The sequence below is a fragment of the Gossypium arboreum genome, chromosome 3 (genome assembly GCF_025698485.1).
Source record: "Gossypium arboreum isolate Shixiya-1 chromosome 3, ASM2569848v2, whole genome shotgun sequence".
In the NCBI taxonomy this organism is placed as follows: domain Eukaryota; kingdom Viridiplantae; phylum Streptophyta; class Magnoliopsida; order Malvales; family Malvaceae; genus Gossypium; species Gossypium arboreum.
Window position 1 is genome coordinate 130,808,428 of NC_069072.1, and position 27,674 is coordinate 130,836,101.

The 27,674-nt window shown below is 36.8% G+C and overlaps 1 protein-coding gene across 2 annotated transcripts; it reads right to left on the minus strand.

Annotated features, from left to right (window-relative positions):
• Positions 1-23,601: 23,601 nt before the first annotated feature.
• On the minus strand, positions 23,602-26,449 carry LOC108482167 (probable protein phosphatase 2C 34). 2 transcript variants are annotated; one of them, XM_017785282.2, is made up of 6 exons: positions 26,119-26,449; positions 25,648-25,934; positions 24,906-25,214; positions 24,624-24,741; positions 24,182-24,405; positions 23,602-24,060 (listed from the first exon to the last, which is right to left on the minus strand). In XM_017785282.2, exons 2-6 carry the CDS (start codon positions 25,894-25,896, stop codon positions 23,827-23,829), a joined length of 1,134 nt encoding a protein of 377 aa, XP_017640771.1. In that variant the 5' UTR covers positions 25,897-25,934; positions 26,119-26,449; the 3' UTR covers positions 23,602-23,826. The 2 variants fall into 2 exon arrangements, with proteins under 2 accessions (XP_017640771.1, XP_017640770.1); XM_017785281.2 differs by having other exon boundaries at positions 25,648-25,937; positions 26,119-26,448.
• Positions 26,450-27,674: the final 1,225 nt, after the last annotated feature.

The following is a 27,674-nucleotide window of genomic DNA, read 5'->3' on the forward strand; positions in this document are numbered from 1 at the left end:
GTCAGCAAAATTACAGATAAAAGCTCCTAGGTGGACGCTTTTTGAGAAGATGTTTCTGAACAAATAGTATCAAAGACGCTTCAAGCAGGATGAAATGTCAGCAAAATTTTTGAAAAAACCTCCCATGTGGACGCTCTTTTTCTACAATAGTTCATGATTGGCCTTAGGCTATAAACGAGGCAAATTTCATTCTCAAGATTGTAGAAGCCCAAATTGCCCGGGCCCGATTATATCAAAACCCAACCAAACCTCTAAACCCACTAAAACCCTTAACCCATGACCCATTTACATCTACCCAAACCCATTACAAAACCCAAATATTAAACCCAATTCAAAAGCCCATTAAGCCCCCAAAAAACCTAACCAAAAAAAAAAAAAAAAAAAAAAAAAAAAAAACCTAACAAAAAAAACTAAAAAAACCTAGCCACCTAACCACTTTCCCACTTGCCCCATTTTTCCTCCCATTTTTCCTCCCATTTTTCCTCCCATTGTCTACCACCACCACCTACAAAATAGAAAAAAAATAATAGAAAATCATGTAAAAGATGGCTATAAAAAGCCATTCAAAAATCATGTAAAAGGAGGGAGAGAATTTTGATCAATACAAAGAATTTATCTTCAAAAATACCTAAAGGTGATTTTATCTTCGTTATTATTTTTATTTTTTTCCTTTTTCGAATCTATTAATCTATATATATACATCATAATAAAAAATATAATAAATATATATATACAAAACAAATATAAAAAATTACATTTTTTACCCACCGCGTCAGTGGCAGCGCCATAATGACGACGGCGGCGATGGTCGACCATTGACCGCCCTTGGCCAATTCCCTTCCCCTCCCCCTCCCTTCTCTCTTCCCTCTCTTTTTTTTTCATTTATTTTTCAGTATTTACCTTAGATTTCATATTATTTTGCTATTTAATTTAGCTTTAAATATTAATCATGTTATATATGTAATATTGTTATCACTATTATTTTTATATATTGTTATTATTATATTATATTTAGCTATATATATATATTTTCTTTATGTTCCGTTTCTTACTATTGTATGCATATATATCTATTATTATATTTATTATTAATATTGTTAGCATTAGTACTTTTACTTAATGTGTATGTAGATATACATGTACATATTAATAGTTTTTATCATATGTGTATATTGTATATATTATATTTATATTATATATATATTCTTAATGTTATTAGTTGTATATTTCTTGTATATTTCCATGTATATATTTTATATTGTCTCATGTACATACTCAAATACTATTATATATATACGTATTTTTAATACCATATCATGTATATAGTATTATATTTATTTTATCCTATTATATTTATTATTAATATTAGTACACATATTTTATTATAGGAGTATATATATTCTTTTCTTTATATAGTATTATTTTCATATATCGTTATATTTATTATTATATTTATCATTTTCTCTATTGTTACTTACTATTTTGTTTTAAATTATTATGTATTATTTGGTATATATCGTCTTTTATTATTACTCTTATTATCATTATTAGTACATGTCCATTATATATGTAGATATTTTAATACATATAAGTACATATTCATGTAGTGTTGTTATCATATATATATATAAAATATATTTTTCTGTTATTAATATTTCTAATATATGTTGTATATTTTCATTTTGGTATGTCATGTATATATATATATGTATATGTATGTTTTATGTAGATATTGTTATTTTCTATTGTCATTATGAATATATTATTTTTCTTATTATATTGGTAGTACATCATTTCTATTTTTTTGTAAATATTAATATTGTTGTTTTAATATTCTCGGTTTTAACATTTCATTATTAATTGCATCATTGTTTTGTATTATTTACTTAATTCTTATTTTAAACAATGTTTTACTCATAATTTTAATTTCAATAAATAAGGCAGCATGCCGATTTAATATTAAGTCATTGATTTCATCGCTATGTTGGGTGAATATCAATCGACTCGTGTTAAAACGGTGCGTCCTTCTAAAAAAAACGAAACTTGAAATTTCTCGTGTTTTGATCGGATCACGATTCAATGTTACTTTGAACTTGCAATTTTGAAAATTAAGACAATACGTGTTTAATAAGATACCAATTTTGGGCGTCGCGAGGGTGCTAATACCTTCCTCATGCGTAATCGACTCGAACCCAACTTTACTTTGGCTTTTGACGTAGACCTAAATTCGGCCTTCATTTTTGCGCAAGAATAAGTTTTCTTTTCTAAAAAAGGATGATTTATTAGGTGTCCGGTCACACCTGGAAAAAAGATCGGTGGCGACTCCCTGTTTATTTTAAAAATCAAAATTTAAGTTTTCAAGTTTTCAATAGATCGCCACAATTAGCGACCCGAAACCAAAACATATTTTTTCACGTCGCTACAGCTGGCGACTCCACTGGGGATCCTTTTTGAGAGTCGAGTCGAATTAAACTCGCGTTGTCAAAATTTTTAAAGTTCCTTGTTCAAATTAACATTTAGTCGTGATCTTCAAATTCTTTTTTGTTTTCAAAAAAAATCATGCATTTGCATCGTGTTGTATATATTCTAACTTATTTTATCCGGTTGTTTTTCAGCTTTAAATTTTTGTGATTTTAGTTTGGTTTAGTTTTTTAAATAAAACGTAAAGGTTTGCAAGTTTCTCCCCACACACCGTGCACGTGCATTTTTGTTGCATAACATGAGCTCTATACCCGAGCTCCGTCCCTGTTTAAGTGAAAGTAAACGCTACGCCTTCGTGAGTTAACTCGTCCCTCCGCACAGGCTAGTGAATACTTTCGGGTTACATATGACTTATGCTTTCGTGAGTTAACTTGTCCCTCCGCATAGGCATAAGTAAATGTAATCCCTCGATGAGCCTGTGATGGGCTATGACCGAGACTTCGTGCTGATCTTAGCAGATGATAGTACGAGCAATTTGAGTATCTGTCTAGAACCGAGACTGCATATAATGAACCATACGAGCTATCCAATTAGAGCCATGCCGAACCTCTGTCCGCTTATAGTCACCAAAATAAGTATACGGGGAAAATGCCTTTTGCCTTTTATTTACACTGTTTATGCAAAAGAATTGGATTGGGTAGTTTAATTTGTTTTTCAGATTATATTTGTTGTGTTTACTAACCAAATTTGTTTTTATTTTTATTTTCATCATGCATCATAGGCATCATATTAGGAAGGTGTTGATTAAAGGTTGGTTGCCAAAAAACGGGTTTCTGATGGAGGAGTCAATTACACAAATAACCGAGAAGAATCTTGTGGTTCGGACTGGTCTCTAAAACTCGAGAGAAAAGGGGATAGTCTAGTGGAAGGGTGTGTTGCCAATTTTCCGAACATATAACGTAAATGTTTGCCAAAATAACCTTGAGGATTTGGTTGGGATTTGGAATCAATGGGATTCGACACTAGGGACATTTTCACCGAGAGGTATGGAGATATAGCTCACTGATCACCATCCGTGTGAGCGAACAGTTGATTCAAGCCATGGTTCGATTCGGGACCCGACTTATCAATGTTTCACCTTCAATCAAGAAGACATGACTCAACCATAGAAGAGTATCTTGCTTTACTCCGCATCGACAATGCACAATTGACAAAATATATGTGAAGGAGCCTAAGCCGATGACCTTCAAGAAAAAGTTAGTGAGGCCGCGGACATGGTGATGCATGGGCTGAAAAGCAGATAAAGAAGAAGAATGAAACCATTTGCATTCCATGGTCCTCCTTACGAGATTTGGTTCGAACCATCCCGACATCTTTGAAAAGGGTAAATCTATTCGCTTTGGCCATTTATGGTTTGGTTATTTTCCCAAAAGTTCTCGGACATCTCGAAGTTGCGATAGTTGATTTCTTGAAAGGTTAAAACAAGGAGTCAACCCCATCCCGACTATCCTAGCCGAGACCTTCGGATCCACGAGTACTTGTCGAAGGGTTGGAAAGGGACGATTTAGTGGATGTGCTCGGTTGCTCAATGTTTGGATTTTGAGTCATTTTGGAAAGTAGAGCACACTCCGTTCTATATGTTTTCAAAACATTTGCCCGCTAGAAGCTTATCTCAAGAAAGAATGGCGAAAGAAGTCACCGAGCAACATTGGGTATCGGTCTTCGAAATCTTCAAACCAAGGATATAACATGGAGAGCACCCTGGATCCGTCCTTCAGTTCTGCTATACAAATGTGGAAGCCAAGATTGGGTACCTTTACTCGGGTTATGGGGAGGAGTTGGATATGCTCCGCTATTAGTCCAAAGACAATTTTCTTCGCGACAATTCCTACCCGCGACTGGAGGATTAGCACAGTTCGAGTTCGCTTTTACGGGTGAAGGATATATGAAGAGAGTCCGAGACATTGCAAAGTCTTGGAAGGAAATTCATTTCATGGAATTAGCCTTGTATGCTGATACCCTTACCCAAGATTACGACATATGGAGGAAGCAACGGGTAAATAGTCAGCAAATCTCGTCAACAAACTACACTATCCAGAATCCTTTCTCGGAGGAAACGCTGTCTAAGCTAGAAATGGCAAGACAAGAATTCGAACGAGAAAAGGCTAAGACGTCTCGGGACCTTAGTGCCCTTCAAGAAGAAAACTATCACCAAGATTGAAGCTCGGGTTGAAAGGTCCGAGGCGAAAAAGTACAAAGAGAAGCCGAGATCGTGAGAAACGACTTAAGGGACCTTCATTTGGAAAACAAGAAATTAAGAAACACTATAAAGAATTACGGGTTGGGCAAGTCGACAGCAGAATGGAAGGAAGAAATTAGCAATATCAAGGGAGGAATGAAGTTTTGGAAGGGAAAAGCAAAGAAAGAGGAGGAAAAGGGCATTGTATTTGTGATAGAGTTAAGAAGGAAGAACGCCGAGTATGAAATAGTGACTGCAGAATTGGCAAATAGTCAGTCTGAACATCAAGAATTAAAAAGGAAAACACGAGATCTAGAAAATGTGCTGCAATCTCGTCAACAACAATTAGATAACCTCACAAGGCTCTAGAAGAAAAGAGTGAAGCGATGCGATAGGGACATTCACGCGTATGAAGGAACTCTCAAAGAAAAAGAAATGCAACTCGCTTGATCAATGAAATTCGCAAGCGGCTATGCAAGTTGTTCAATTATCGATGAAGCCGAAGTTCTCAGTTGCCAATTCCCTCCGAGCCAAAGATCGAGCATATCAGAGTTTTTAGAACAAGTGAAGAAACAAGGCAATGTGGCTAGGAAATTTGTGTAACCGTTGGAAAAATGGAAACTTTGTGTAATAGACTATGTTGATAAATGAAATGCCTAAATATGGGGCTATCTTGAAATCAACACCAATTTCTTTTGCATTCTTTGCATAACTAACATTTTGACATTCGTGCATTCATTCATGCATTCATCCATACATTGCATATTCCATAATCGGTCACTGAAGACAAAATATATAATTTGCAGTTGTAATACCACAAGACTGGAACCACGTCATCAGTATAAAACGCGCCGACAAGCTAGAGTGATGGAGGCTGAATTCAATGAGAAAATTGAAAGGTTGGAAAGGGCTCAAAAGGAATTGCAAGAGCAACTGGCCAAATCGCAACAAGAAACGAGAGACCTAATGGTGAGATCTCGAGAGGAATCACTCGAACAAAGAGATCAAATGGCCAAGATGATGGAGATGATGTCAGCTTTAGTTAAAGGAAAGGGACCCATGCGAAGTCCTGACATTGAAGAATCTCGATCAAGAATTCACCACGATCAGGATCCACTCTATCCCCCAGGATTCACTCCACCGCTCGCATATACAACACAAAGAGGGTATACTCAAGGGGAACCCACTGGCTTGGAGCATCGACCTATGCCACCTGTTCCACCCACTAATTTGGGGCAAGGAATATTCGCGTCAAACCGGGGCTAGTCCTGTGATCCACTAGTTCGAGATCTGGATGACCCAGAGGTAGCCAAGTTGAAATCGGATAACCATGACGCGAAATATAGGAGTCTAGAGGAAAGACTCAAAGCGATAGAAGGCACTGAAGTCTTCTCCGCACTAGGTGCTAAAGAACTCAGTTTGGTACCTGATCTGATTTTGCCCCCGAAGTTCAAAGTGCCTGATTTTGAGAAGTATGATGGGACAAGATGCCCAAAGGCGCATCTGGTCATGTTTTGCCGAAAAATGACTGGTTATGTGAACGAGGATAGACTACTTATACATTGCTTTCAAGATAGTCTAACGAGTCACTCTTGATGGTACAATCAACTTAGTAGAGAAAAGATTCGATCCTGGAAGGACTTGGCATCAGCATTTTGCGAACAGTACAAGCATGTATCGGAGATAGTGCCAGACCGTATGACCTTGCAAATGATGGAGAAGAAACCAGCAGAATCCTTTAGACAGTATGCGCAAAGATGGAGAGATATCTCGGCCCAAGTGGAGCCTCCACTAACTAAGACTGAGATAACAGTCCTTTTCATCAATACTCTGAAAGCACCATTCTATGACAAGCTGGTGGGAAGTGCTACGAAGGATTTTTCAGATATTGTAATATCCGGTGAACTCATAGAGAATGCCGTCAAGAGCAGTAGAATGGAAGGATCAGAAGGCTCAAGAAAAGCAGCACCCGTAAGGAAGAAAGAGCCAGAAACTCACATGGTGGGAATTGGGAGTCGTTACATTCCCAATTCGTATCCTAACCAACCCCGACCTCGAAATTATCCACCCCCGAATTTCTATTATCCTCCTCAAACCCCTTACTACCAAGCATCACCGCCTACCTTCCCTGTATACGCCATGAATAACCAAAGGCCCGTTACCACATTCCCACAAAACACTCTACCCACTCAAAACCAACCCAGAAATGAACCAAGACCAACAAGGCCCAATCCAGAGAGACAGCAATTCACCCCTATTCCTGTATCATATGGGGAATTGTACCCAAAACTTCTGGAGAAGCAATTAATATCTCCCCATTACATGGCCCCCTTAAACCTCCATACCCAAATGGTGCGATCCAAATGCTAGTTCGCATACCATGCAGGAACCGAGGCATTCTCTTGAGAAGCTGTCTTGCTTTCAAAAGGAGAGTTCAAGGGCTCATCGATCGGGCATTTTGCGATTTAATGGTACTGGCGATGCGACCAGGAATCCATTCCCAAACCACACCGAAGGGAATGTGGCCTTGATGGGAGAGGAGGATAAACAACAAAATAGAAGATGGGTTTCAAATACGAACACCTCTGCGGAGAATGGGAGATACTAAGTGAGAAAGGGTTGCTCTGTCGTTTTAACGAGTATCCAAAGGAAAAGATGCAAAAGGTCACAGCTTTTGCAAGCTCCATGGTATTGGGGAGCATGACATTCGATCTGCGAAGAATTGAAGTTCTTGCAAAGTATGATGGACAATAAGGAGATTGGGATTTTTGTAAAGCCAAAGAGGCCGATAGTGGAGAAATATGTGCCTTTGACAATCAATCATCAGTCTCCCATATAGCGTAAACCGATCGTTAATAATCTATTATGGCGCGAAGAAGGAGCGGTGAAACCAAAATGATAATTGAAGTACCATCTCCTTTCCCTTATAAGGACAATAAAAGCGATCTGTGGAAGTACGACGTCAACATCGTTACACGAAGGTGAAAAGCTTGAAACGAAGACATTGGGGAAGTAGGTCATTTTACCCGCGATGGGCGGTGCTATTCTAAAGAAGTGGAACCGGTGAAGAAAAGTAGTGACTTGAAGCAAAAAGGGAAAGCAGTGATGCACGAAGTTGAAGTCGAGCAAGAAATTTCACCCGTGCAAGAAACTAAAAAGCCTGTGAATGAGGAAGAAGCTCAAGAATTCTTGAAATTTATTAAGCACAGCGAGTATAGTGTGGTGGAACAATTGAGTAAGCAGCCAGCGCGAATCTCAGTTCTATCTCTGCTGTTAAATTCAGAGCCACACCGGAATGCTTTATTGAAAGTGTTAAATCAAGCTTATGTGGCCAACAACATATCTGTCGAAAAGCTTGATAGGTGGGTAAACAATCTGAATGCGGACAATTTCATCTCTTTTAGTGACGATGAGATACCGCCAAATGGTAGAGGCTCGGTGAAAGCGCTGCATATCACGACCCGCTGCAAGGGCTACATAATACCGAACATACTCATCGATAATGGGTCGGTAGCTAAATGTTATGCCATTGGCTACGCTTTCGAATCCGATGGATTTGTCATACTTAAAGCCTGTCATTCCATGGTAAGGGCATTCGACGGACGGTAGCGAAGTCATGGGAAAGATCGAAATCCCTTTGGAAGTAGGCCCTTACATCTATGAGGTCGAATTCAAGTCATGGACATTACACCCTCTTATAAGCGCCTTTTGGAAGACCTTGGATCCATTCTGCTGGAGCAGTCCCATCATCCCTCCATCAAAAGTTGAAATTTATCATGGATGGTCGTTTGGTCACAGTTGAGGGCGAAGAAGACATTGTCGCATCTATCTCTGCTGATGTGCCATACCTGGAAGTAAGCAAGGACGCAGTGGAATGTTCCTTTCGATCCCTTGAATTCGTCAATGCCACTTTCATCGCTGAAGGAAACAGAATTCCGATGCCAAAACGAGAAATACCAGAATGGGTGTCAAGTTGACCGTAGGAAGGGGAGCTCGTGCGAGAAGAGGTTTAGGGAGACATCTACAAGGTATAGTTAGGGCTTTAAAGCCAGTGCATCACAAGGCCCGATACGGTTTGGGGTTCCAACCTGACATGCGCCAAAGAAGAAGACGGTGGAAGAAGGATCAAGAGAAGAATTGCAAGAACTTTGGGCCGAGTACCAGAATGGGAACCAATAGAGTACCCTCCTTTGTCAAAAACATTTACATCTGCGGGAATGATGTACCCTGGACAAGATGATCCACGAAACATGCTGGGGTTAATTGAAAGGGGTTTTCGAATATCGATATAAATGTCATTGACAAAGAAGTGGTGCAAGTAAAGATGTCTCGAGGATACGCCTTGCCCTCCCGGTTTCATGTTGAACAATTGAATGCGAGGAGCTTCTTGTAGTTTATAAGTCTTGAGTAATGCTAAACATTAACCTTCTATTGTGTCCTTAGATATAATAGAATTCTTTTGTAAAAGCTTGCATTCACTCTTTATCATCTAAATGAATATCAATGAAGGTGCATTTTGTCACGATTTTTCGCATTATCACTAATTTCATAATCATCTTCTCATTTCATAGCCTATCCTTACATTTGCCTCATTGCCACGACATAATATTTTGTTTGTTGTTTCCAATACTTGGATGTCCTCTATAGCTTCCTTTTCCATTCAACTTTCGGTGCTCGGATATTGACGACATGAATAAGCCCGTTCTGAATCTTGAAATTGATTTTGAGAAGGTTTTTTGCTTAGGAGAATTTGAAGTGAAGAAAATCTTTGAAGATTATGTCTCATCTCTGAATTGTTAAGAATGGTGGAACAAGAGGATAAACAGATTTTGCCTCACGAAGAATCTGTGGAAACAATAAATTTGGGCCTCAAGAAAGGAAACAAGAAGTGAAGATCGGGACTTCTATTTGAGAGAGTACCGGGCATAATTTGATCACTTTACTCCACGAATACAAAGATGTTTTGCATGGTCATACCAGGACATGCGGGGCTAGATGAAGATTTAATGGTCCATAAGCTCCCATTAAAGCCGAATGCAAGCCCATCCAAAGAAAAATTAAGACGAATGAGACCCGAAATCTTGTTGAAAATAAAGAGGAAGTCAAGAAGCAATTTGATCTTGGCTTCCTACAAGCCTCAAATATCCGAATGGGTGGCTAACATAGTCCCAGTACCAAAGAAAGATGGAAAAATACGAATGTGCGTGGATTACATGACTTGAATCGAGCAAGCCCAAAGATAATTTTCCTTGCCACATATTGACACATTGGTGGACAACACAGCAAAACATTCATTGTTTTCTTTCATGGATGGATTCTCGGGGTATAATCAGATCAAGATGGCCCAGGAGGATATGGAGAAAACTACCTTCATAACAATGTGGGGAACGTTCTGCTACAAGGTGATGCCATTCGGGTTAAAGAATGCTGGGGCAACATATCAGAGGGCTATGGTGACGTTATTCCATGACATGATGCATAAAGAAATAGAGGTCTACGTCGATGATATGATTGCTAAATCTCGAGGAGAAGAAGAGCATGTAGTGAACCTCAAGAAGTTGTTCGAAAGGCTAAGAAAGTTTCAGCTAAAGCTTAATCCAGGCAAATGTACATTCGGGGCTACCTCGGGAAAGTTGCTAGGCTTCATTGTCAGTAAAAGAGGTATCGAAGTTGATCCAGATAAAATAAAAGCCATCCAAGAATTACCACCTCCGCGCACGCAAAAGGAAGTTAGAGGATTTTTAGGGAGATTAAACTACATCGCCCGATTTATCGCTCAACTTACCAACCAATGCGACCAATCTTTCGACTTCTTCGAAAACATAACCCGGGAGAATGGAATGAGGAATGCCAGGTGGCATTTGATAAGATAAAACAATATTTGTCCAGTCCTCCAGTGCTAGTACCGCCAACTCCCGAAAGACCATTGATTTTGTATTTGACTGTGTTTGAAAGTTCAATAGGTTGCATACTAGGGCAACACGACGAGTCAGGAAAGAAAGAAAAAGCGATCTACTACCTCAGCAAAAAGTTCACTGAATATGAGGCAAAATATTCGTCCATTGAGAAATATTGTTGCGCTCTGGTTTGGGTAGCTCAGAGACTCAGACAATATATGTTGTATCACACGACATGGCTAATTTCAAAACCGGACCCAATAAAATACATGATGGAATCGCCGGCACTATCAGGAAGAATGGCGCGATGATAGATCCTCCTTCCGGAATATGACATTGCCTATGTAAATCGAAGTCGATAAAAGGGCGCAATAGTGACTTCTTAGCAACTCGAGCGACAGAGGAATATGAGTCTTTAAGATTCGATTTCCCGACGAAGACTTAATGTGTATCACGAAATAGAATCCGAGTCATCAAAGAGAAGTCATGGAAGATGTGCTTTGATGGTGCATCAAATGCTCTAGGGCATGGAATTGGAGTAATCTGGTATCACCAGACGGAATCATTATCCGTTCACCGCAAGACGAACTTCTTCGTACCAATAATATCGCAGAGTATGAGGCACATATCATGGGGCTTCGATGCGACTATCGAGCGAAACATCGAGATCTTGGAGGTGTCGGGGACTCAGCCCTAGTGATTTACCAAATCCGTGGAGAGTGGGAAGTGAGGACTCAAAATTGATTAAGTCTGCGATTTAGTGGTGGATTGATCAAGGAGTTCAAAGAAATAACTTTTCATTACTTCCGCGAAGAGAACCAATGGGCGACGCTCTGCCACTTTGGCTTCAATGTTCAAAGCAAGTAAAGAAGCGAAATAATGCCCTCAAAATGAGCATATCTGAGGTCCCCACCTTTGTTGTAGCATTGAGAAAGAGGCGACGGACGACCATGGTTCCATAATATCTTAGAATATATCAAGAATCAAAGCTATCTCGAACAAGCAAATGAGAACGACAAAAGAACAATCAGAAGAATGGCAGCGGGATTTGTTCTTGATGGGGATATCATGTATAAAAGAGGAAAGGATCAAGTACTTTTGAGATGCGTGGATGATGTCGAAGCGAAAGATACTTGAAGATGTCCATGAAGGAATCATGGGACACATGCCAATGGTTTCAATATGGCGGAAAGATTACGAGACTCGGTTACTCTTGGTTGACGATGGAAAGCGGTATGTCGGTTTGCGGAAAATGCCACAAATGTCAAATCTATGGCGATAAAATTCATGTAGCCCTTCGCCCTTCACGTCATGACTTCTCCGTGGCCTTTTTCTATGTGGGGCATGGATGTTATAGGGCCAATTTCTCCAAAAGCATCAAATGGACATCGATTCATTTTGTAGTTATCGATTACTTCACAAAATGGATAGAAGCGCTTGCTTGCCAATGTGACGAGGATTGCGGTTTGTAAGTTTTTGAAAAAGGAAATCATTTGCGGTATGGTTTGCTGAAAGAATCATTTCGAGATAATGCCACGAATCTGAACAATAAAATGATGAAAGAAGTGTGCGGCGGTTCCAAATAAAGCATCATAATTCCTCGCCCTATCGCCCAAAGATGAGCAGAAATTGTTGAAGCACTAACAAGAACATTAAGAGGATCATTGGGAAAATGGTGAGACATATAAAGATTGGCACGAGAAACTTCCATTTGCTTTGTTTGCATATCGCACATCTGTGCGAACATCTACGGAGCAACTCCTTTCTCTCTAGTCTATGGAATGGAAGTCGTGCTACCTATCGAGGTTGAGATCCCTCTCTGCAGTATTGATGGAATCAAAGTTAGAAGAAGCGAGAATGGGTTCGAGCTCGATATGATCAGTTGAACCTCATTGAAGAAAAATGTCTAAGGGCAATTTGTCACGGGCAAATGTACCAAAAGAGGATGATCGCAGCCCATGACAAGAAGGTACGACCAAGAGAATTCCATGAAGGAGAACTCGTGCTGAGAAAAATTCTCCCAATACAAAAAAACCTGCGAGGAAAATGGGCACCAAATTGGGAAGGACCATACGTTGTAAAAAAGACATTCTCAGTCGGAGCTTTGATCCTTACCGAGATGGATGGGAATGAGTTACCAAATCCAGTGAATTCAGAATCTTGTGAAGAAATATTATGCTTAAAAAAGGAAAATCAAGATGAAAACCGAAAAAGGCATCTTAAAAAAAGAAAAGAAAAGAAAAAAGAAAAGAGAGAGGATCAAGGTGAAAACCGAAAAAGGCATCTTGATTAACACAAAAGATTAGGATGAAAACCGAAAGGGCATCCTAATGAGGTAAACCCGCTTAAAGAGCGTGGCGTTTTAACAATGGGTCAAGCAAAGAGACTACGATATTTGAAGCATTTCGAAAGCTTGAAATCTTCTACGCAAGAAGCCGCTCGAAAAGATTTTGATTGAGGAGCGAGAAAGAGTTCATGTGTTGAATATCTAGAGCATTTGTATCCGTTGAATACGATCATTTCTTTCTTTTGACATTTTTACTCTCATTGGTTAACTTGCTTTGTTTGCCACATTTGAAATAGATGAATATGAGATATCATTTTGTCCCTATCGACCTTTTTCATGTATCTCATTATGTGTTTATTTACATGATAAATGGTGAAATGACATACTCTAAACAAAAGAAATGTTAAGCATTACGGATGAAAATTTGATAAGCACAAGAGTCTCAAAGTAAGAACAAAGTTCAATCGAGGCGGAAGAGTAATATCGAGAAACGTCGATTACTCGTGAAGCTTGAAGACAGTATAAGGCTCGAAGAGAAAGTCGAGAATCAAAGCAATGAACACAGATCCTCAACAATCGTGGCTAAATGGACATCAGACAAACATGCTTAAGGAGCCTTTGCATAATCATGTAGGCATAAAAGCATTTAAGACAAACATGTGCATATCATGATAACATCATACATGGCATATCAGTACTCCAACGAGCAAGAAATCTTGAATGAGAGTCGACTGAATCAAAGGAAAAGACACCCGAATTCTACCAAAAGACAGGTTTTGGTATTTTGATGTTTTTAATTCATGCTTTTCAAGGAAAGTCAACTCATATTGCGAGAGGTGAGTTGAGCCTCGAGAACGCTGAGGTATTTTTAGTTTTAAATTGACTCATATTGCGAGAAGTGAGTTAAGCCTTTTAATTTTGTTTTTCAAAATCAACTCATATTGCTAGAGGTGAGTTGAGCCTCGGGACACGTTGAGGTATTTTCAATTTTTGTGTTTTAATTTCAACTCATATTACGACAGATGAGTTGATCCTCAAGACACGTTGAGGTATTTTTAATTGTTGTTTTCAAAATCAACTCATATTGCGAGAAGTGAGTTGAGCCTCGGGCACTGTTGAGGTATTTTTAGTTTTAAATTGACTCATATTGCGAGAGGTGAGTTAAGCCTTTTAATTTTGTTTTTCAAAATCAACTCATATTGCTAGAGGTGAGTTGAGCCTCGGGCACTGTTGAGGTATTTTCAATTTTGTGTTTTAATTTCAACTCATATTGCGAGAGGTGAGTTGAGCCTCGTAACTACGATGAGGTAATCTCAATTTCATTTGTCAAGAATCAACTCATATTGCGAGAGGTGGGTTGAACCTTTTAATTTCTACTTTTTCAAAATCAGCTCATATTGCGAGAGGTGAGTTGAGCCTCGGGTCACATGTCGAGGTATTTTCAAAATCTGTTTTTCAAATTCTGTTTTCAAAAATCAACTCATATTGCGAGAAGTGAGTTGAGCCTTGGCTCACGTGCTGAGCTATTTTCAATTCATTTTCAAAAATTTCAACTCATATTGCGAGAGATGAGTTGAGCTTTTAATTCTGCGAGAGTTGAGTTGAGTCTTTTAATTTCATTCTTCAAAAATCAACTCATATTGCGAGAGGTGAGTTGAACCTCCGGTCACATATCGAGGTATTTTCAAAATCGCTTTTCAAGTTAAGTTTCAAAAAATCAACTCATATTGCGAGAGGTGAGTTGAGCCTTGGCTCACGCTAATGAGCTATTTTCAATTCTGTTTTTAATGTACATTTTTAGAGAGTCAATTCATATTGCGAAAAATGAGTTGAGCTCGGGATCACATCCGAGTAGAGAATAAAGATTGAAGTGATTAAAGGCGTCGATTCATCTCCTTAAAGTTGAAGTGGAGTTGATCGAGGGCATCACCTTGCCTTTCTTGAGTCGCAGAAGAAGACCAAAACCTTATCTCACCGGCGATAGAAGAGCATATTGAAGTTGTAGATCTTATCTTTACGAGTTACGATGAAGCGGATCGAAGCCACAAATCTCATATCCTTGAAGTTACATTGGAGCAGTTGAAGCTACAAGTCATATCTCCGAATTTGCGATGGATTGAACCAAAGCTACAAGATGCGGTGGACCGAAAAGGACTAACTAAACAAGAAGAGTTCCAAAGCAAGTCAAGACCTAGCAAGACCGGGCAAGTTTGGTCTTCCTTGAAAGTCTTTGCTCTATTATCGTTGCGACAATGAGCAAAGAGGGCATTATAGAAGCCCAAATTGCCCGGCCCGATTATATCAAAACCCAACCAAACCTCTAAACCCACTAAAACCCTTAACCCATGACCCATTTACATCTACCCAAACCCATTACAAAACCCAAATATTAAACCCAATTCAAAAGCCCATTAAGCCCCCCCAAAAAAAACCTAACCCAAAAAAAAAAAAAAAAAAAAAAAAAGAAAAAACCTAACAAAAAAAAACTAAAAAAACCTAGCCACCTAACCACTTTCCCACTTGCCCCATTTTTCCTCCCATTTTTCCTCCCATTTTTCCTCCCATTGTCTACCACCACCACCTACAAAATAGAAAAAAAAATAATAGAAAATCATGTAAAAGATGGCTATAAAAAGCCATTCAAAAATCATGTAAAAGGGAGGAGAGAATTTTGATCAATACAAAGAATTTATCTTCAAAAAATACCTAAAGGTGATTTTATCTTCGTTATTATTTTTATTTTTTTCCTTTTTCGAATCTATTAATCTATATATATACATCATAATAAAAAATATAATAAATATATATATACAAAACAAATATAAAAAATTACATTTTTAAATACTGCGTCTGCATGTAATGGCACGCCGGTGACGGACGGCGGCCGATGGTCGGCCATTGACCGGCCCTTGGCCGAATTCCCCTTCCCCTCCCCCTCCTTCTCTCTTCCCTCTCTCTTTTTTTTCATTTATTTTTCGTATTTACCTTAGATTTCATATTATTTTGCTATTTAATTTAGCTTTAAATATTAATCATGTTATATATGTAATATTGTTATCACTATTATTTTTATATATTGTTATTATTATATTATATTTAGCTATATATATATATTTTCTTTATGTTCCGTTTCTTACTATTGTATGCATATATATCTATTATTATATTTATTATTAATATTGTTAGCATTAGTACTTTTACTTAATGTGTATGTAGATATACATGTACATATTAATAGTTTTTATCATATGTGTATATTGTATATATTATATTTATATTATATATATATTCTTAATGTTATTAGTTGTATATTTCTTGTATATTTCCATGTATATATTTTATATTGTCTCATGTACATACTCAAATATTATTATATATATACGTATTTTAATACCATATCATGTATATAGTATTATATTTATTTTATCCTATTATATTTATTATTAATATTAGTACACATATTTTATTATAGGAGTATATATATTCTTTTCTTTATATAGTATTATTTTCATATATCGTTATATTTATTATTATATTTATCATTTTTCTCTATTGTTACTTACTATTTTGTTTTAAATTATTATGTATTATTTGGTATATATCGTCTTTTATTATTACTCTTATTATCATTATTAGTACATGTCCATTATATATGTAGATATTTTAATACATATAAGTACATATTCATGTAGTGTTGTTATCATATATATATATAAAATATATTTTTCATTATTAATATTTCTAATATATGTTGTATATTTTCATTTTGGTATGTCATGTATATATATATATGTATATGTATGTTTTATGTAGATATTGTTATTTTCTATTGTCATTATGAATATATTATTTTCTTATTATATTGGTAGTACATCATTTCTATTTTTTTGTAAATATTAATATTGTTGTTTTAATATTCTCGGTTTAACATTTCATTATTAATTGCATCATTGTTTTGTATTATTTACAATTCTTATTTTAAACAATGTTTTACTCATAATTTTTAATTTCAATAAATAAGGCAGCATGCCGATTTAATATTAAGTCATTGATTTCATCGCTATGTTGGGTGAATATCAATCGACTCGTGTTAAAACAGTACGTCCTTCTAAAAAAAACGAAACTTGAAATTTCTCGTGTTTTGATCGGATCACGATTCAATGTTACTTTGAACTTGCAATTTTGAAAATTAAGACAATACTTGTTTAATAAGATACCAATTTTGGGCGTCGAGGGTGCTAATACCTTCCTCATGCGTGTCGACTCGAACCCAACTTTACTTTGGCTTTTGACGTAGACCTAAATTCGGCCTTCATTTTTGCAAGAATAAGTTTTCTTTTCTAAAAAAGGATGATTTATTGGGTGTCCGGTCACACCTGGAAAAAAGATCGGTGGCGACTCCCTGTTTATTTTAAAAATCAAAATTTAAGTTTTCAAGTTTTCAATAGATCGCCACAATTAGCGACCCGAAACCAAAACATATTTTTTCACGTCGCTACAAAGATCATAAGTTATAGCAAGAAAAATTAGAGAAGCTAAACAGAATAGAAATTGAAGATGAGTGAACATATTACTGCTGTTATTTACTATGATGGTGAGGTTCGTGACACCGAGAACGACATTGTTTTTATCAGAGAACACAATGAGAATGGTTTTTAACCAGAGTATAGATTTTACAGAATTTCGTAAAAGAATTAGGTGCAAAATCTTCGGAACGACGCCAAGTAGGGTTTCTTCTATTAAGTATCGATTTTGTACTCCAATTGATCCCGTGACATATGACTCATTTGATATCAAAGGTATTCATAGCTTTAAGGCGATGGTGCAGACCCATCTCGCTAATGGATCATCATATCTTGAGCTATATGTTCAATTTCTATCACCAAATGAATCATTTGCGACTTTAACATCAACTGCTGTTCGAGAGGAATACACGACCCCTAGCCGACACTCCGTTAGTGGGAGGCAGAACATGAAAGTGCCCATGTTTAGTGGCAATATGGAAAAACACAACTCCTACACGACACTTAGTTAGTGGATAGGACATGTACATCGGTGGGTCAATGTTCGATGCTGGAAATACGTATTGAGGAATGACGTCAACTTCTAGTGGTTGGCAATCCACATCTGATTGGAGGCGTTACAAAACGTCTAGAAGAAGGGATGATGTACTCCCTAAGACGTCCCCCAGCGAGGGGACCTCATACATTGTAGATGATGGTGGGTTGGATGATAAGTCTGATGTGGATCCACCTCGAGAGCCCGGCCCCGATAGTACAGAAGTTGTATTATTTTCTAAACCGGAGCCTATTCCATTCGAACTTGAAAATGTTAAAGGGGGTTCAGACGAAAAAGAAGAAGATCCGCGATTCAAGGCGTACTCGCCTCCAACCCACATGCATAATGTCAATACATTGGTAGATGATGTGCTGGAGTTTCCAGATTTACCACACAGAACGCGTGACCATACAGGTTCGACATTGGATTCGGGTGATTTAGAAGTTGGTAAGGAGTTTTCCAGTAAAGATAGTTTTCTTAGTGCTTTGAAACAACATAGCATCAATCACGGGGTTAACTACAATGTGGTTAAATCCAAATCTGTAAAGTTCAAGGCCAAGTATGAGTGCAAGACGGTACATGTTCATAGAAAATCATGGCTTCTTTTAGGAAAAAGACAGGCTTTTAGGAGATAAAAAAGTACAAATGTCCACAAACCTGTATTGCCGGTACGATATCACTGGGTGTTTAGGGTTTTGAATAATAATGTTATTACTTAGTGTTGCATTATTTAATGTACTTCATTGACAGGTGTTTCACAAGATCATCCCAAGATGGATTCAGGCATGATAGCTAGCTTAATACTACTGATGTTGAAGGCAGATCCCAAGACTTATGTGTCATGCATAATTACCAGTATTCATAGCCAATTGAGGTATACGCCCTCTTACCGCAAGGCTTGGATAGTTAAGCAAAAAGCGTTGGAAAAGATGCATAATGGGTGGGGCACTTCATATAATGAGGTTTGGCAGTGGTGTCAGGTGCTAGAGAGATACGTCTCAGGTTGCATAACAGACCTTGAAACGGTCTCTACGTACTACAATGAGCGATTGCTCCATGGATGCCAAGTGTTTAAACATCTGTTCCGGAGCTTTAAGCAATGTCGAGGCACATTTGTGTATTGCAACCCATTGGTACAAATTAACTGTACCTTTATGTATGGTAGATATACCCATTGGCTATTGCTAATTGTGGCATAAGATGGTGGTGGGAGAATTCTTCCAATTGCGTTTGCAATAACACCGTAGGAGTCAACTGATGACTAGGATTTCTTTCTTCCTAGGTTAAGGAAGCATGTATGCCCCCAACCTGATATCTATGTTATATCGGATTGGGGCACTAGAATACTAGTCGCAATTAAGCGACATGGAAGCCTATGGGATCGCACACACCATCGGTATTGTCTAAGGCACATTACGTTCAACTACTATGGGTAATATCGTTCTACGATTGAATGAAAACAAGTGACCAACATGGGTATTTAATCTCATTAATATACTTTCGGTTGTAATATTCAATTTATTCTGAATGGAATATTGGTATGTAATTTTTGCTATCAACTTATATTGGTAGGGTACGAGATCAATAAAGACCGTTTTCATGAGATGTTGGGGAATTTGCATTCAGTTAACGATCAAGGCACAGACTACCTCTGTAACATACCTTTCAAACAATGGCCGCAAGCATACGACAGCAGCCTACGATATGGTCATATGACTACAAATATGGATGAATGCATAAATTTTGTTCTAAAAGGAACGTGTTATTTGCCGATAACCTTGGTTGTGCTAGAGACATATTTTCGTTTAGCGGCACTATTTCCAAAACAAACAGTGAGTTATAAAGGCCAAATGCAGGGAGGCCATGTATAGTTACGGAAGGTATTGCAAGAAATTAACAAGGTGATGGCGCGGGCCAACACGATGCACACTATGTATCACGATCACGACAACCTATGGTTTCTTGTGACAGAGTCTGACAGACCGAGCCAATATATTACCGGCAGGCAATATCATGTACACCTGATAAATAGGACTTGCGACTGTGGGACGTTTGACGCACTTCATTATCCATGCACTTATGCAATTGCAGCTTGTCAGAATCTCCGTTTGGATCCGATGAGATATGTCGACGAAGTGTATAAAATAGAATACATGTACAATGTGTGGAGACACATATTCCCACCGGTCTCAGATGAACGTAAGTGGTCGTCTATATCGCTTGCTTTATTTAAGTTGTTACCGGATAGAGAATTGCATCGCAAACCAAAAGGTCGACCTTATTCAAGTAAAACACGTAATAATATGGATATCCGGGATGGTGTAGGAACCCAGGTCATACAATTTGATCATGTTCAAACCGAAATAGTTGATAATTGCTGTTATGAAACGATGTTGCATTATTTCTGTTCCGCCTCATTCAAAAGAACTTATATTTTATTAAAAATATAAAATTTATTGACTATTAAAATATTAAAAAAAACTTCTTTTTTATTAAATAAAATAATATAGAACAACTTCTACAAATATATTAAAAAAATCAATGTATATGTCAGTCAGAATCAGTGTCACATGGGGGTGGGCGACGATTACGCGCTAGATTCCTCATTCATTGCTCTAGCGGGGGTTATAGGTGTTAGAAAGATGACCCATCTTGGTAGAATAAAGAATGTGGACGCACGGCGGAGGTGTTTGAATCCCATAAGGCGATGAGGAATGGTTATGAGATGAGCTCGCCGACGGTGCCTCGTGCGATCCCTGCGATAACAATGGCCTATATATCATCGGTTGAGTTGGAGTTATCAGGAAAGGAGATACACCGAGCCATGCATTCTAACTTGACATAGGACTGGGAAAAGGAAACATATAAGGGTTAGGATATATATAAGGGCTAGGATACGCACCTAGCATAATTTGAAAGGGCCGTGATGTGGGTGTCTTCGATTGAGGCATTGGGCTCGGTGATTGTGTGGGCGCTGTTATGAGCCCAGTGATTGTGTGGGAACTGTTGATGGGCTCATGCCATCATCCCTTCTCCTTGGATTTAAAGGGCCCCGTCGTTCCCTTTCCATACGAATTTGCCGACACCTCTGCTTTTCTGACAGCAAATATGACTTGCCATGAATTTTAAACCATGGCATGAAATCTGGGGGACACGCTAATCTAAGGTGCACGCTAACTCTAGGACGATGATCGGTTCGCTATCAAGTATATGATCATACCAATTTTCTCAAATTTCGATATATTTCGACCAAAATACTGGCCAATTCGTATTCATTTTCTGTAATTCGATTTTGTGCTGGTCATCGAGCACTTCAGGTTCCTCAGGAATTGGTTGTTGAAATCCAAATTGTCTCATCCGTCTGGTGCATCTCAACAATAGCATAGTTGACCAACAGGACCTTAACATTCCAAATGTTTGGATTTTGAAAGAATTCTTCCGGAAATACAACTCGTATTGCCGGATCCTCGTATGGTATCCATTAAAACTATATGAACAGAATAAAAATATTAGTTATATACATAATACTAAATACTAAATACTAAATATTAAACGACTATTTTATTTAATACTTGCGCTTCCGACCGTTGGTCTAATATAAGTTGTATATCTTTAAGAGCGGTAGGTATTCCAACATAACTCGCCGAATGGTTCCATCTAATTAAATAAATTTTCAGCATACAATTTTATTTTAAATATATGGAATAATTGTAAAATCAAAAAAAAATTGTACCTCGTTATGAGTGGGAATGTATATGGGTGGTTCACTCCAAGGCATAAAAATAGAAAGCGAAATTGAGCCCTTAATTGTAATAATGATAGGCAACCTCCAATTTTGGCTTTATTTGATGGCGTCACCCCGCACATCTCCTAATACAATGTTGCCAACACAGTAGACCCCAACTAAGTTCGTCAGCTGCTCTAAAACCAACGAGTTTCAACAGCCACCTCAGATGTACGAGGTTTCGTGACAAGTCCGGCATCAGATAACCTCCAATCATCTCAAGAATGTATGCCCGAGCATATCGTATTCTTTCTACTTTAGTCGAATCATTCTCCGACTCCAGAAATGTGTCTCGTAACCAGCCTATCTCGATCCGACCTTCGTAAATATTATCTGAAATCGCACCCAAAAGATCGTAGCATATGACTCCCCAATCAGCAAATTGAACGGACCCGGTGAGTATGGCCTCATCCACCAGCAATCTTAATTGTAACTGGACATCCTCCAAAGTGATAGTACACTTTCCGCATGGAAGATGGAATATGTGCGTCTCCGGTCTCCACTTCTCTATTAACGCGCTAATGAGTTTCGGGTCAAACTTGCACCCTCGGCCTATAGTGGCCGCGTGCCAAAAACCTGCTTCCCTCAAGTAATTTTCTATCAACGGTGATGGTGAACCAAACATATTATGAATATAACATTGTAACACCCGATCTACAGACTATTATAAAAATTATAAAATAAATTAATTAAAATTACATAAATGAAAAAATTAAATAATATTTAAAAATTAAAATTAATTAAAATTACATAAATGAAAAATATTAAATAATATTCAAATTTTAAAATAAATCGTTAACATTTTCATTTGTTCGACGAAGATATGTTTATAATCGAGACAAATTAATTCACCGGCCATTGTTAACACTATCAAATATTTTTGAAATTATAAAAAAAAATACTAATTTAGAAAAAAAATTAAAGTAAATAACTAATTATAAAGAGCTTTGAGAAATTTAATGAGAAGTTTGAGAGCTTTAGGGAGAAATTGTAGAGATTTTTTGCTAAATTGTGAAGAAATTATGTGTGAAATAATACGATGGGAGATTTTTATACTTTTTTTTTTACCGTTGGACCCCTCCAACGGTCAAAAAAATTAGCCGTTGGGTTTGAAAAAAAGCCAACAAAGCGCGCTCTTGGGAGAGCATTTTTTGCCATGTCAGCAAAACACGCTTATGTGAAAGCGTTTTGCTGACGTGGCAAAAAAGCTCCCCTAGGGGTGCGCTTTGCTGGTATTTTCCCCCTTAAACACGGCCACATAAGCGGGTTTTGCAAAAAGTGACCCTTTCCAGTAAATAATCATATAATCGACTTATTTCCATAAATATGCTTGAAAATAAGCCTTTTTAGGTAAATTAGTAGATCCAAAGGAACCATGGCTTAGTTGGCATAGTTACTATCGCAACAACAATGAATATATAGGTTTGAGCTAGAGGCAAGTGGTTTAAAGGGGGCTTGGTCTCTCTCAAATTTTTAAAAATTTTCATTATACTTTTTAATATTTTTAAAATTTTTAATTAAGCTTACTTAAAATACTTTTAAAGTTTTTTATTAATGTCATAAAAAAATTAAAAATTTTAGTTAAATTCCTAAATTAAAAAAAAAAAAAAGCATTGTAGTGCAAATATAAGTTATTCTTCTTAGCCTTCAAGTTTTTCGCAATCGAAAGTGGATTTTTGTAAGGTTTGCCATTCTTGAATAATAATAAGTTAACAGAGTTGAATTGATTGAACATTTTTTTTCTTTTGGCTTTGGCTAAACTTATAAAAATACCCTTCAACTTTATCATTTTATTTAAATAAGCCCTCATTTTCCTTTAAAATCAGCGCTTAATAACAAACTTGTATTCTAATAAACATTTAAGTTATAGCTAAACAAAAATGTTAACGAGTATAAAATAAATAAACGTGTTAAATTTTATTAAATCCAAATTATTTATATATTAAAATTTATACGAATATTTAATACATTAAACACGTCATCCATAATATTAGAAATACCGAATATAAAAGTTCAAAAGATCTGTTCACGCAGATGCATCTTATGAAACAACTTCAATATAGGTTTAACATTACTACATCCATACATAACACTGTAATACAAAGGCAATGAACCACCGATGGCCGACGGCAACAATCAGTTACCCGAGTTTTGCCATCTTGGCGAGGGCGGAGGCTTTGACGAAGTTAACTTGTTGAGACAGCTTGGGGTGGAAGAAGAGGCAGATGGCTGAGATATCATCCATTGCAATCCCTCTTTTCTTATACTTCCATGCTCTCATGGCACATTGAACCAATTTTTTTGCTGATTTTTCCCTATCTTCTGTTGAAGAAACTATCTCCACTGCTTCTTCATTTGAAATAACATCCCAAACCTAATTTAATAAAAAAAAATGTTAATGTGAAATAGCTTTTCTGTTTATGATCAATTGGACTGACCCTTTCATGTATTCCTTGTTTTCTTGGAGTACAAGGCACTGAATATAATATACATACCCCATCTGTTGCTAAAATGACAAATTGGTCATTGTTTGTGATGTTTCTTTGGGTGACATCAGGCACTGAAATGAGGCCAAACTCTTTGACACAGTGGTCACCAATGGCTCTTGATAAAGCTAGTCCTGGTGTATCCCCATTAGGTGTCCACACCCTGTACACCCCTGGTTCATCTCTTAAGCAAAACACTCTCCCATTGCACTGTAGTATTCTCTCAGCCTCCTCTGTTACATAATATACACATACATATATATATATCAGCATAATAAAGATTATAATGATCAGTCCCAGGATGACTCCTCCCCATCGCCGTATGCACCAAGATTAGACCATAAAGGTATTGTCCTCTTTGGGCAACAAAGGCAATGCGGGTGAAATGTCCTGGAACCGTGTTAATACAAAAACTATGCAAAATAAGGTGGTAATTTAGTCAATTACAAACCTGGAATGTTAGGCTTGAAGTCAACAGTAAGCTGAAGAGGTACCAATTTGCCATCATCTGAAGTAGTTGCTAGGACTGCCCTAGAATCACCAACATTTGCTATAACCAGATGTCCACCCTAATCCATCAAAGTTGAAAAAATTTAGTTGACCAGACCATCTTAAGGTCGAATACCGGTTAGCCGAACTATCTTAAACGTACCTCCATATAACCACGCTTGAATACAAGTGTGTGACACAAATAGTTTAAGAAAAATGAAGAGTCCAAGTAATGAAAGTGTACCTGTTTGATGATCGTCAAAGCTGTAGTGCCGCTACGGAAAGCATCGATGCCAGGATGGTGCTTAAGCTCAAGGTCAACATCAGCATATGTTTTCAAATAAGATTGTTTCCAGATATCAAAGTGATGAAAAGTTGAGTTGAATTCGGTATCCAGTTGACGGGGAAGTGAGGTTAAGGAAAGAGCCTTTTGCCAGTTGCAAAGCAAAGAAGCAGGCACAGATTTTTTCACCCTTTTGGCTACAATATGACCCCATGATCCATGCCCATCAAAAATACCACAGAATATCATATCTTCCTGGCACCCAAATTTCTATATTGAAAAAACAACACATATCAAATTAACCCATACTTGTTGGATCAACCATTTGTATTAAATCTTGGGTTATAAAGTTAGATCATGCAAAGTCATAGTAGTTTGAGAATAAATAAAGGAGTTGCAGATGCTGTGATTCGAATTTTAGACCTATTAAATGATACCAATTAAAAGGCGGTAACATGAACCATCTTGATTAAATCTTGGGTTATACAAAGAAGGTCAAAAGGTTCATAGATACTGTGATTCGAATCTTAAATCTTCGGTGGTAACATGAACCAATCTCGATTAATTCTTGAGTTATACCGCTAGATTATACCAAAAAAAAAAAGTCCAAAGCTCGAGGGTTAAGAAAGGAGATGCAGGTGGTTGCATGAACCATCTTGATTTAGCTTAACATAGGATGATGTGAAATGAGGTGATAAATTACCTCCCAAACAATTGCAGAATCCTGGTTGGTTCCTTTTTGGCCTTTCTTGGAGCAGATGGAAGCAAAATCATTGGACTTGTTGGAATTGACAGTACCTGAGGAACACAGCATCATTTCATTCTTCTTTGCATCTTTGGCCATGCTTTCAGCTGCTTCCCTTCCACCATCCATCTCATTGTTTTGATTCTTCCCTTTCTTCATTGAAACACTTCTTGCCAATCCATCAAAAAGTGATGGCAAAAGCACCATTTCTGCTTCTTCTTCTTCTTCTTATACTGCACTATTTACTTCTTAAAACACAAAGCACAACCTTAAAATCTCGATCCATAAATCGACACATATTCAAATACGGGTACAAGTTATATTCAAAGAAAGAACTTAGAAAATTGAATAAAATCAAGAACAAAGTCTTTAATCATGTACAAATTAGAATGGACTTTATGTATGTGCGTGTATATATATGGCATATACCTTTGTTCTTGCTCGAATTTGAATCCGAGAAACGACCACTATACACGGCTGCCAATCGCCGGAATCTCTATTCTCGAATTGCTTGATGGAATCCGACGGATTCTTGAATATGAAGAAGTCTCATGTAGCTTATACTCCATTTTTCAATATATTTGTTTTTTCTGTAAAACAATGGCTAGCTTTGTATAAGTACGTAATCTATGTCTTTCACAGCAAACGATAAACAGGGCTGGAGAAAAGGACTAAAATACAATGGATTTGGCAGTTGAGTTATACGAAAACAAAGGGTATTTCGGACATTTTAAAATTATAATGGGTATACCTCATCATCTTCATCATCATAGTTAACCTTAACCTTAAGATTTTGATTTTATGAATTGAAGTCGGTCAGAAGTTAGTAAAATATTTTATGAAATAAATTAAAGGAATCGGTAATTAAATAAGATATATTTCATGGATGAGAATTGTTGGGATAAAACTAGTATTATCATTTTAATTAATTTAATCATATCTTAAGCCACTATGAATAGATTATTAATGGGTAGCTAAAAGAAGAACAAAATTAATAAGAACTCTAGTTATAACAAAAGACCAAACACATGGCTACCAGTTAGCCAGTCGGAATAGTGGACCATGGATTGTGACCGTAGCTCTTATTTTTAAATACCATAATCAATTATATTGTAAAATTTAATCAATACAATATAAAATAGATGAAAAATCGAATAAATTTTTATGTATACATTATAATTGTAAATTGTAGAACTCGAATCTTAATTAACAATATCAAAACTCGATATTTATAAAAAAGAAAACTACTTTTAAATATAATAATAATAATAATAATTAGGGGTGGTGGGGTTAGACCAGATGGACAATGATGCATGAATAATTATGGGATCCAAGAGCTTGGATCATGGTATTGGGACCAAAATTCCATGGTTACTAAATATTGGCTCAACAACAGAAGGAATGTCAAATAGTAGAATTGAATATTCCAGATAGAGAAAATCAAAAATCAGGTCAATTGAATTATTGTTGAAGGAGTAAAGAATTTGTTTATAAATTTTCTTTTGAATATTTTTATTGTAGGTTTTAGTTGTATATGTTTTTTTTTTTTTTTTATGTTTAGAACTATTTATAGTCCCTCCCTAATCTATAAATAAGAGGATAACGCGCTTCAATACACTCGAACTCATGTCCTCCTGTATTACAACAATACTCATGTCAATCGAGTTAAGACTCAATCATCATTTATTTATAAATTTTTAGTTGATATTTATTTCGAGTTTTATACGGGCTAATATTTAACTTTTATTTGTTATAAAATATAAATATAAATAAATTTACAATTAATAAAAACTAGTATTTAAATAGTGAATTTAAGTAACTTATGTGAGATTTCGTTAATTCTTCTAAGAAAATGAGAAATTGTCAACAATTTCAACTAGATTTGCAAGCCAAATTTGCAAATTTGAGTGGAAAAAATTTGTGGGCAACTTGGATACAAATTTCTCTAGTGGGGTATTTGATATATTTTGATTGCATAATTAGAA

Bases quoted from the DNA above. Each gene is read 5' to 3' on its own strand.
- LOC108482167 (XM_017785282.2), bottom strand. From the start codon at position 25,896: ATGGTGCTTTTGCCATCACTTTTTGATGGATTGGCAAGAAGTGTTTCA. The intron at 25,215-25,647 runs GTAATTTATCAC...TTTTCAATATAG, and splicing joins ATTCTGCAATTGTTTGGGAG to AAATTTGGGTGCCAGGAAGA. The intron at 24,742-24,905 runs GTACACTTTCAT...TTGATGGATTAG, and splicing joins CTTTGACGATCATCAAACAG to GGTGGACATCTGGTTATAGC.